This window comes from Opisthocomus hoazin, chromosome 9, assembly GCF_030867145.1.
Source record: "Opisthocomus hoazin isolate bOpiHoa1 chromosome 9, bOpiHoa1.hap1, whole genome shotgun sequence".
Lineage (NCBI taxonomy): Eukaryota > Metazoa > Chordata > Aves > Opisthocomiformes > Opisthocomidae > Opisthocomus > Opisthocomus hoazin.
The window spans coordinates 13,397,725-13,410,059 of record NC_134422.1 but is presented as its reverse complement, the minus strand read 5'-3'; the positions used below and the strand labels follow the sequence as shown (position 1 = coordinate 13,410,059).

The 12,335-nt window shown below is 43.2% G+C and overlaps 1 protein-coding gene across 5 annotated transcripts in view; it reads right to left on the bottom strand.

The window, feature by feature from the left end:
* SEMA5B (semaphorin 5B) overlaps positions 1-12,335 on the bottom strand; it is a 278,518-nt gene that overhangs the window by 18,977 nt on the left and 247,206 nt on the right. For 4 of the 5 annotated variants that reach the window (XM_075431115.1, XM_075431116.1, XM_075431114.1 and 1 more), the window contains 5 exons: positions 11,855-12,073; positions 9,941-10,111; positions 8,883-9,032; positions 7,923-7,967; positions 4,539-4,744 (listed from right to left, as the gene is read on the bottom strand). In XM_075431115.1, coding sequence (XP_075287230.1) covers positions 4,539-4,744; positions 7,923-7,967; positions 8,883-9,032; positions 9,941-10,111; positions 11,855-12,073 — 791 coding nt within the window. Of the gene's footprint in view, positions 1-4,538; positions 4,745-7,922; positions 7,968-8,882; positions 9,033-9,940; positions 10,112-10,539; positions 11,394-11,854; positions 12,074-12,335 lie in introns of those variants that run through there. The other variant, XM_075431118.1, reaches the window with a different exon arrangement.

Below are 12,335 nucleotides of genomic sequence, written 5' to 3'. Positions count from 1 at the left end.
GTAGCTGCATCGTATTTGTTGTATAATTTTGGGCAAATGCAGGACTCAGAACCCTGCTTAAGTGAATGTGTATTGTTCTGGTGTTCTCCTAGAAACTTCAGGTATCAGGTGATATCTCAGTACTTAGTTTCCCTCTTTCAATGCCATAGCCTGCAAACTCACTCAGTTCTCACCTCAACCTCCCACACAATAAATTTGCTCATTGACATAAATGACTATTTTGCTAGAGTACAACATTCAGTGTTTGGCCCTTAGCTTCTGTTAAGAGCAGCAGTGATGCCCAGAGCAGATGCAACGCTCGAGTGCTTCCCTAGCTGATTTGAGGGATTGGTACAGAAAGAGCTTGACTGCTGACTCCTGACTAGAGCTGTGTTTGAGGAAGGAAGGACAGAGGGAGGTCTGTCCAGCACAATCGAGAAGAAAATCTGCAGAATCATCATCACAACCATCCTGAAAACTTACTTTTCTCACTGTTCCCATCTGGCCTGATCCAAAGGCCATCGGATTTTGGATTTGGACCAATGTGCCTTTGCCTGCCCACATCCCGTGCAGAATAAAAAGTTGGCTCTCTTCATTGGCAGAGGATTTAGCAATAGGAAGCAGCTCAGTCCAAACCCTTTCTCCACGTGTGGCTGTTCCAAGCGCTCCTAACTCACGGGGGTTCAACCTTGACCCCACATCCTCCTGCTTCTGCTGCAGGATCATCTGGCTTTCCATCAGCATGATGCTAATAAGTAACTGACATGAGTAAGTCACTGAGCAGCTGAAGCAAGATTTTAAAAAAGAGGATCTCCTCTCTGCTTTGATAGCCAGTTATTAACTAATAGGTGTGGCAGTACTGGGAAGGTTGTAGGTGGTTCTGTAACCCATCATGCCAAAATGTGAAGAGCAGATAATTTTTATTTCATTATGCTCTTGTTCTGCATAGCCTTCAATATTGTCAGAGTGCTGTATGAACTTTAACCAATTAATGAAACATGAACTGCTTATTAGATGACCCAAAAGGTCTCTCCCCTACAATCTGTGAATAACAAATCTAAATCAACGTGCTGCTGGTAAATGCATATGCATGAAATCTTTTAAGACATCACGGCTAAAATAGCTAATAATAAACCTCACAGCATTCTTAAGAAAGCAAAACAGGAAGGGAAAAGCAGCCAGCAAAAATAAAACACTCTTCTGCCAAACACTGCCTAGGCAAGTTAGCATCAGCTAAATGATCAATAGGTCACCATTATGTATGATATTTACATCTGATCTGCATTACTGCATTGCTCTGCTGAAATGTCCAACAAGGCTCATATCAGCTAGCACTTCCTTCATTAAAATCTGCCTTCATATAAAATTCACCTTGATTTATGAGTTTGCATTCAGTGCTGTACATTTGAATGTAACACTGCCAAACTTTCTACTGTGTTCACCTGCTGGTTGGAGAGCAGAGAAATTTCAAGACGAAAACAAACTAAAGATGGTTGCAGAAGGCTTATTATTGTCAAAGAATGGAAAATAATAGATGTGCATATGCTCAGCCTTCTGCTACTATCATGTCACCGTGCATTATCATTTTATGTTACTGAAAAGTAGTCTACACACCATGTATTTCCTTAATCATGAATTTATTAACTCTTTCACACACACAGAAACCACCAATGATTCTTTTGCTTTCATTACCTAAAAAGTGTTGGGGGAAGTTTTCTTGGTACCTGCTGAGTAGAAGCTTACTTGTATTTAGAATCTGGAATTTCATGTGTCTTCATTTTCTTTCATACACACCCATTTTAAATTCAGATGGGCCAATATCCAAGCTCAGTCCAACCCTTATTTTCCAGAAGGTGAATTTTAGCTCCTCTGTCATTTGAATGTTAATTGTGTAGCATCACAATAAAACCACACATGCTCCTTGAAGGCATGAAAAACTCCCTCCTGACCCTTAGAAAAGTCTGCCAGTTATTCCTAAATATAAAGCTGGCTAATAACAAGTTCTGTAAATAATTACACAGCACGGAGCACACAGAGCCTTCCTCTTACTGCACTAACACTATATTCTTCAAGGGAACACTAAGAAGTGGCAAATTTGTAGTATTAAATGAGACATTTTCAGGCAAGAGTTTAAGAAAGGAGGGCCAATAGAGAAGATGAACATAAGGAAATATTCAGCAGAGACAGAGAACAGGGGCTTCACTTGATAAACAGATTTTACCCTTTCTGTAAATCTCTTTGCCTCATTCACTACTCTGAAAGCATATGAGTTCCAGTTCTTCTCAGCAAGTAGCCCCTTGCTCCTAAACATTTAGTTTTGGTCTGTCCAATGGCTGCAGATTTATGCACTTGAACTCTTTCACTTCCTAACATTTTATAAATAAGTCCCATCTGGTCTCTCTCCCCCTGTGTCCAAGTCCCTTCTCCCCCTAGCCTAACCCATACAGTCCCAGTTAGCTAATGCCTTCCTTTAAGTAAACTAGATCTAATGCCTAAGCTCTTTATGTCCCTCGAAAGAAGACTCTAACAGCTGCTCACTGTTACTACACACTAGATCAAGTATTCAGAGATGGATCTATTGAAGAGGTCAACTCCCTCCTGATACTACATTAACTAATCTGCTGCTATTTTAAACTTTGCTTAGCTTTGTTATTACTTCTACTGCACTGCACCACTCGGCACAGACATATTGCACTTCATAATCCATTTACCCAATTGGTTAAGATCGTTCTGCAAACAACTTCATTGTTCTAAGTTTTAACCATTCTTCCTATTTTAGCATCGTCTGATTACATAAGATAGCACAATATAAATCACGAAGAAAATGTTAACACAAAGCCAACCCTATAACTACCTGCTTTTGGCCACGAAATAAATTTGTCTCTTTCTATGTAAGAAACAAGGGAATACTCTTGCTCTTCTCTGTATTCCTGCAAGCTTTTCTCATCTGGGTCTTCCCGTTGACTTTGCCACAACTGCTCACACAACTGAAAGGAATACTCTCCTAGTTTGAAGCTCCCAGGATCAGGTCCCAGTTCTTCACCTGTCTTGATAATTTATTACCTAACCCGTATACACAGAGCGCGCAGAATAATATATCCTGTGAAACTTTGTTAAAAGCCTCTGAATATCCCAATATGTCTGCTGCTTCCCTCCTATGTAGATCAATATTTATTTAATTTAAAAAAGGAATCCAATTTGCCTGACATGATTTACTTTCCACAAATCCACGCTGACTCGCATTATGATGCTGCACCCTTATTAAACTGTATGCAATGGTAGCCTTACGCTGCTAGGAAATGTATTTTTGAGACCGCATTTAGAGACAGCGGGATCCTCTGAGGGGCTGCAATGCCCAACACAAGGAATTCAGCACATGCATATTGCCAATCTGGTCTGTTATTTTCCAGCTCAAACTGTTTTCCTTTAAAACATCAAAACAACATCGACTCTTTTCAAATTATTTGATGCAAGCTCTTAGTTCTGATGCGTATTCACATTGCAAATCATGGCCATGTATCAGGAGTCATCCTGTGCTCAGCACCATAAAACCCCTATGTAGAAACAGTCCCTAACACCCAGGAGTTTAGACTATGGCAACGGTCCCACCGTTGATCTTATTCTTGGGTCTCAGTCAGAAGCCGGGCCAGATCAGCAGTAACAGACAATCAAAATATCAACAACACATAGCTATGCGAAGGAACGAGCAGCTGCAGCGTTCCCTTCTGTTTTGTGTTCATGTCCCAGATAATGCTCCACACTGTTCAAGTGACCTTAGGCAGGCTGTTCCTCCCGTGGTGACATGAAACCCCTTCACCCATCCCACTGCTCACTTCTCTGATCCCACACTTCACTTGGAGACTGACGCTCAAACACAACGATGTGCTATTGTCTCAGCGTATTGTCTCTTGCACCCTTAGTCCTGTCTGCTCACATAATGGATGGTGTTCTCTTTAGCAAGCAGACATGCCAATGGTGTGCCACTTCAACACTGCTCCTAAGGCTTCAGCTCCCATTTCTGCTGCTGTCATGGAATTCTGCATGGCTGCCTGGGATAAGTTTTGTCCAGTACTGATACAGGGGCAGAACCATCTCTGGTTTCTCATGCTTTCCAATTTGGCAGTTCCCAAAGCATTTCCAGAATCTCATCCTACCAATAAGCATTTTCCCAGCTATTTGTCTAATGAAGTTTCCATTTTTATTCTTCCTCCCCTCCGTTTCCTCTTACCACGCACTAACAATGCACTGAACTGAGCCCTTACTGATTTCTTAGAGGGCAATTTGTATATATACAATAGTAAGAATGGGCTGGAGTATCTTGGTAAGTACTTGCCAGACTGGCATTCATCAGGACTGTGAAATAGAACAAAATCCCCCTGCAGTAATGGGACTTTTTAACCCCTTTGTGACAGTATTGCTAAATGCCCCTTCAACCCCACGTGCAACGCCCACAGCTGGGCACAGAAACACAAACCTATCCAATTCCAACCATGACATAAAATCAGAATTTGTTCAGATAGTATCAAGCTGTTTGTGGCATTTCTCATCAAGTACCCTACCTTGAACTCCATTGGGGTGTACTTCTCATTCTTGGGGGTTGTGTTGCCCTTGTAATGGAGATGGTTGGGAGTGGTTGGGTGGATAACGGTCGACTCCTGGGACTGCCTCTGACAGCGCTGGCAGTACACGTAAATCACAAACGTTAAGAGGCTAGAGCCGAAGAAACAGGAGACCCCAGTGGCAATCAGATGGATGAGACTAAAACCTGCAAGGGAAATGACAAGAGATGCTCTTTTTAAAGAACAGCCTTTTTCCCTCTCCTGACAAGACCACAGGTGCAAATCAGAGCTACGACATCTCGGGATCAACATTAATAAGCTGTTGAAGCCCGAGTCTGACGTTTTAACGTAAACTGACATAATCTCCCTGCAAATCGGTCTCCCCACTGCAGCTCTGCCTTGTGCAGTTTAACAGGTTCATGCATTGTTTTCTCAAAACTCCCTCCCTGTCTCTCCTCTCTCCCCTCTATTGATATTGAAACTAAACATTATGTTAAGCTGACAGCTAAAGAAATGAGCCATAAAAACAATGCACATTAATGGATTCCAAAGCATGTGCATGTCATGGAAACAAGGGGATAAAAATGCTCAGTGTTTCTCTGAAGGGGAAGGAAGGGAGGGGAAAGCCCTTTTTGTCGGCAGCCCAAAATGCCTTTGGGACTGTGTGTGGGTGGGGGAGATACACATTCCTCCCCTGTGTAATCCAAGTGTGCTCAGTTTTCTTGCTTATTGCCTTGGCCACATCTGCACTAACTTTGAGGTGTATTTGTACCGCTAACAGTGAAACAGGGGTCCTCAGGGGAACGGGAACGATAAGGTGGAAAAAGGCAAGGGGGGAACTGCTTGAGAAACACTTCTTTGCTGGCTTTCTCCACCAACTGCAAAGCGAGGAAGCCAGTTGCAGGCAGGTGCCGGCGGGGTAGCTACAGTACAAATATTTCAAAAAGAAAAGCCCTTGGACTACAAAAGCTTCCTAGAGAGATCTCTCCATGCAGGATTGCAGCAGCACCCTCCCAAGCACAGCGCTGACCTGTGGAAGGAGCTGCTGCTGTGCGTCGCACACGCTGGGAGGTACCTGACTCACAGCTCCGGCTGGTGAGGCAAAGGCAGAGTCAAACAGTACTCCCCATTCCTCCCTCACCTCAGAGAGTCTCTAGCCCCGCGGCAAAACCAGATTTCCACTGCCAACAGAACAAACAGTAGCAACTTTTACAGCCACCAAGTTACCGAAGAAACCAGAGGCAGTCTTGGGTGGCAAAACTTTCTGACCCTGTCCTTTTGCTATGTGCAGGGAGGGATCTACAGAAAAAGAATTAGCAATGATGAGTCCAAATGCTACTGCCTTTCCTCTGCCTTTTGCTCTGTAACATTTCAAATAGGAATGAGAGGGTCCCTAGAGCCGGGGGGGAAGCCTTGACTGCTGGCCCCCCAGGGCAGCTGTCCCAGGGGACAGCCATGTCGGCTCGCTGGTGACTGCAGCGGCAAAATTCCCGTAATGCTTAAAAAGCCAATTCATTCGGACAGACTGCTGTGTTGACTTGACTGTGTGCAGAGAAATGGAAGGGACTACTCAGAGAGTGGCTTTAAATGAGGTTCATTCTTAGTCTGATCACGACATGCATTTTTTTGGTGCCATCTTACATTTTAACTGATATGCTTTTCAAATAGAGAATTCTGTCCATTAGTCTACCGCTCTCCTCTAATCTTTAGTTAAAAAATATCCTCCTGAGTTTAAAAAGAACAAAACCAATAGAATTCTACAGCAAAGTAATACACTTCAATCATAATTACAGTAAGGAATGTACAGAATTTATTAGACTGATGAGCTACATTTATTTTTTAAACCACACTATAAAATTCTATTGCAAGATTACCACTTTCTATTGTGTTTTGGATGATGGTCCAAAAAACTAGCAGAAAGATGATAATTTCCTACTAAATGTTACAAGGCTTTTCCAAAAAGACATTTCCTTTCTAAAACCCTCTGCCTGTTTTACATCAGTCATGACAGCTAAAGCACAGAATACGCAACCTTGCTCAGTGAAGCCACATGACACTCAGCCACATTCTCCTCCTGTCCAGCTTTGCTTATATTGCAGTGAATGTCTCATTTCACTGCTACATTTACCAACTCACTACAGTAGAAAAACCTTTCTAAAACATAAAGCTCTCTTACATTTCCCTCTCACCTGTGAAAGACCCATCTGATTTTTTGGGTGACTTTTAGCCATATCTTAGGGAAATAACAAATTATTTTGTTCGCAGCATGTGAGTCCCCAAGGGAGAAGCTTTCTGGCTCACCACTTTGAAATACAGATTTTCTGAGATGCATCAACAGAATTTCTGTTGATTGGCTTCTTTGCCAAATATTGTAGAACACTAAGTAATAAATAATATTAGCTATGGTACAATGTAGATTGCAACAGCAAATACAATGGTGGTGGTAAAAGAAGGAAACGTGGATACAGCGCACAACAGCAGTGTGAAAGCCGTAGCAAGTCCTGGAACTGAAGCAGATACATTGCACCCTCTGAGGGAGAAGGAGTGATGCAGAAAGCCAACTGTTACGTTGCAGGTGCTGAAATCTTGATTCCCTTGATTGCCCCACAGTCACAAACCGAGAGGCCACATTTCCGTGCCACAGGTGGCACGCCTTTTTTTTGCCATGATCTCCACAGGGAGAAGAAACTTTGGCAGCCTGCAGATCATCTAGATTTCAGGAAAGCAGGGACATGATGCTAGAAGGAATTGACATGGTCATTAGTGTGAAAGTAGCATTTTAAAAAGTCAAAGGAACCTGCCATTTTCTTCAGTCTGCATTTTTATCACGGGGGCTCCTAGGGGCAGTGAAAAAGTGACACTAATGACTGGATCTTTCCCAGTTACATGCAGAAGGAAGACACAACTTCTGTGAGAGGTGAGGACTTGAATGAAAGGAAGTGCTTGGAGGACAAGTATAAGCTCTAATCTCGTCCTATATCAGCAAAGGATGTGTCTAAGAGACCCTGTTCACTGAAATCTTTATAGGTTATTTAAAAACACCTGCCTCCAAACAGCTGGAGGCTTACGGTGGTGGAACGAGGAATATCCCTTCCTTTCTCCTGAACCATTTACCCTGTGGGTAGAGAGAGACAAGTAATGTGCTCCTTGCTAATTAACGACCCTCAGTGACCAACCCAAACCCTGAAGTAAATAAAAATCTTGGAACAGACAAGTGGACATGCAATACATTCCTCCAGTCTGACTCAGACAGCAAGACTCCAGTGGAATTAAGGCTATCAGTGGGATATGAGCTGTATAGATTAATGGTTTGGTTGATACTGCACAGGGAGAAAAGAAGCCAGGTTAAGATAAAAATAAGATGTATAGTTAGTGGTACCCTACCTCCACAGTTCGTGCTCTCATCAATGCTGGAGGCTGGCAGGATCACTAAACAAAGAGAAGAAGATTGGAGAAAGTTGTCATTTTGCCATCGCTTTACTTCTTCAGGTAATTAAACCCTCTGTGCTCCAGACACGGGAAGTTTCTCACATGTTCTGCAGCAAGCTGAGAATCTCTCTAAACTGAATTATAAGCTCAGAGTGTGAAACACATGCAACAAAACCTCTCCAAAGACGTGACAATTCCAGTACTGTTACCTGATCACTGTTTAGCTTCTTTGATTTAGAGGAAAGAATATAGCTGAGAAAGCCATGAAAAAAAAGAGTACCACTGCCTAGAGTTCTCAGATTTTTAAGTCAGGGCACTGTAATCCAGAAAAGGACATGTGGAAAGGGGTTATTCAGTCTAGACCCGTATCAAATATTTGCCCAACAGATTCAGTTTCCACAAAACACAGGGTGGAAGATGTTGATGACCATCTGTCCCTCAACCGTGTCGTGTCGCTCTGTTAGACCCTTGATTAATCTCCCAACTTCACACTCCAATTTTCTCCATCTGCTTCATCTTATTTCTTCGCTCTTTTGGGATGCTTTTTCTGATACCTGAACTCAAGGACCTTCTGTTGCCAGTATCCATACTGAGAACAGAGATAATTTTTATAACCCAGCCTGAGATGAACTATGCAACGTTAAAAGCTTCGATTCAGGTGAAGCAATACTAGCTATTTATTACAGATCTAGGTAATTCTGTTCTAAAGAAAAGCCAAGCTTCCTTAAAAGAATGCCAGTTACCCTGTACCTGTCACAAGGGAGTTTATAACATGTTTGTTTGTTTGCTTGTTTTTCTAGAAGCATCCAAACCCAATTTATAGTAGAGAAAATCTCAGCCTAACTTGACAGTCAGGACACAAGTTGCTCTCCCAAACTGGCCCACCCTCTCCCTCCTCCATGACACTGTACATACCAGGAATTTCATTATACAGGCAATCTTGGTACTGCGTGCTATTTCCGACGCACTGAGAAGAGTCTGGGTTGTGCACCTCGCAGTAACGGCTGCGGTATTGGATGCCCTCTTCATTACACAGGCTCCACTCCGACCACTCTGACCAGCCACCTGAAATCCGAGATCAGGAAAACACACAGACAACGTCACCAAGAAGGAAAAGGATTCCTTGTAGATACCAAACTTCTCCCTTGCTGAAGGATGTCTAGATCCTGACCTGGGCCTCTCTCGCACATCTAATCCAGTGGCCTTTAGTGGCTTTAATTTTCTCAATACAAATAACAATGCAAGCATCATACCCTGCTTGTCAGGTTGTAGTTTTCTTAATATGGACTGAAGCAACCCTTGGTGGACCACTGTGCAGCACAGAGTTATCTTAAAAGCTCCTGTGTCAGCTCTTTGGTTAAAGACACACAGGCAGCTGGATGGGGCAATGCTGCACCAGGGGCTCCAAGTTTTGAGGTGGCCTCCCAGGGATACTCCAAGCAGCCAGCACAAGTTACAGCAGTTCTAGAGTTTTGATGATGCTCCTGAGGGCATGAGTCAGCCTCCACTGGATCAGAAATACACAAAGGCGGTTCAAAACCATACAGATCTAAACCCTGTCCTCTGAGTTGCAGCATGTGCTCATCTGCCTGTCTGTGTAAGAATAAGGAAGCATTGTTCCTCCAGTAACTGTACAGCTTGATGCTTCACGAATCCTTTTGTTCGTCTTGCAAGCTTCCGCACTGAAGAACCAAGCTCCTGCTTTTTCAATTACTTTAAATGGATCGGTCGTTAACAAGATTTTGCCTGTCTGGCACCAGAATACCAGAGTACAGGCTAGTGAAAGGTAAAGAGAAAGGCGATGCACTGCGCTTGGACACTGGGATGTGGCCTTTTTCCCTGGCTCAACAGACACTTACTGAATGGACAGAAAAGCTTCTAACTGTTTCTGATTTATTATTTAAACATTTTGCAGATGTGCTTTGCTCCCACCACCACCCAGGCCAGCTGGAGAAGGGATGAGGACTGGGTACCTTCACATGGGTGTGTGTTGCAAAGGGCCTCCTCAGTGTGCAGACCAATGCAGATATCCTCTCCGCTAGACGGAGCTGGATTGGTGCAAGTCCGCGTACGCTGGTAGTGTCCTCCTCCACAGGTTGCTGAGCAGTGAGACCAAGGAGTCCAGCAAGACCACGAGCCTTTCACTGAAGATCATTGAAAAGCAAAGAGAGACAGGCAGATGCCGTTGGTTGCTTCCCTCACTGTGACAAAGCTGGAGAGCCCCACTATCTCACCTTCCAGATCCACCCTGCCCAGGCTAGCTAGCACTTGCTTGCACCCCAGGATATTTGGGCCTGACAAGAAGAACTTCATCTCAAGAGAGGCTATGAATGTGCTGCATTCTGCAGATGCAGAATGAATTCTATGCACAAAAAGACCCTGCATCATGAAGTGCCAAAATTGAAACTATTCTTTAGGGTGGTCACCGAAGTATACTCTATTACACTGTACTATACTATACTACTCCACATCTTTTTAAAAACAGCGTTGTTGTTGTTGTTACTATATTGTCTCCTGACTCTTCACCTTCAGCAACAGCAGATTTACTTAGGAAAAAAGTGCTGTACAACCTAAATGGAGCTTATATGGCACCTTTCTGTGGGGGTCCTGAGTCCTCTAGTTCCAACCTTCAGGAAACAGAAATTCAGGGGCTTTATCTGAGCACAGCCCCATAACAGGCTAATAATAAAACTAGAGAGGGACTTCAGATCCCTGATTCCCACCCTGCCTTGTCAGGCTACTGGACTGCCTGATTTGTAGGTCCACATGCCATTATTTCAGGAGATAATAACCTGATGACTTGGTGCAAGATAAACCCAGGATTTGTGCATAAACATTGAGTGAGGCAGGGAAGGAGGGAGACACAGAAATAGTAATCATGCACTCAGAACAGATTGTAAAACATCATAGTGTCCAAGGGGAGAGAACAGCACAGAAGAAGGGCACAGACATTAGTGAAAAGCCACTGAGAGCTTCCAAAATAGTACTAATAGCTGCCTTTATAGTGCTAGAGTTGTTTTCTTTTTATAGGCCATAGACTGCAATATTTGACACTCCTGCTATGCTCTTGCTGCACATTCCGATCATATGTTCCTATCTGCATTGGAATTTTATCTTTGTATTGAATTTTAGAATCATAATAAAACCATTACACTATAGCATTTTCAAGTGTAGGCCACAAATTATATTGCCAGAGGTAGATAATTGCTAGAACTGCAAAGAGGCAAGGTAATTTGTGTAAGTTCACTTAAATTTACTTTAGATAGTTATTACAGAGCAAGGAGAAGGATAAGCGAGAAAGAATACAGTAGTCAATGGTCTATTATTACTATTCTGGACCAGGAGTGCAACATAAACATGAGGACAAACTCGAAAACCAGGAAACCAGGCAAGAATACTCCCTGCTGGCTGTGCAGGAAATGGTAACTGATGTCAAGAGTAGATGCCCATCGCAAGAACAATACGTAAGCAGGAGAGGGGGAAGAAACAAGTGTTCACAAGAACTGCCACATCAAGCATCTCTACACAGTATTAAGCCACATTTATTAAGTCTGTCTCCTCATGAAGGCGCAGATGCACCGTGATGCCCTCCACTGGATGGAGCATCAAACCTTCTTGAAGCAAAAAATCGCTAGACAAGCCACGATGCTACTTCCTCTAGAGGATGTGGCTGTGTTACCCTCGGAGCCGAGGTGAAACGTAAGTCATAGCACTAAAGATCACATACACCGGTCATTACAATAGCTTTAAAACAAATTAAGGAAAAATCCCCCAAATAAAAAAAAAAAAAAAAAGGCAGTTTGGAAATACTGATTTTGTTTGTGGCTCTACAATTTAGATGGGGAAGAACATCTCTGCATTTCATGCACAAAGATGCTCATGGTTACCTGGGCAGGGATGAGGATTGCAGTCTTGGTACTCCATCGCTGATCCCACGCAGGGCAAGCCACCATTTTTAGGTTCAGGGTTCGTGCATGTTCTCTTCCTGACCCTAAAGCCCAACTCACAGTCCCTGGAACAGGAAGACCAGGCCCCCCAAAAGGACCAGCCCCCATTGATAATCCGTGCAGAGGTCTTACCAGTCTTGAGGAGGTCATCAACAAGAGCTTCAAGGAAAACAAACAAGACACCACAAGATCACAAATTAATCACTTGTTGAAATTCTAAAAAGGGTTTCAGCTCATTAATAAAATCAGGATTTGTGTGCCCTAGGGAAGAGTTTCTGTTGAAAGCCCTTAGCAAGAGTTTTTTTCCACAAGGTTACAGGTAAGCTAGCCACAAAATTAAATCTGTACACACACAAACTGAGTCTACTGATAAACCTTGATAAATGACCTTTCTAGGCAGCAAATTGTGGCAGTTGAGGCT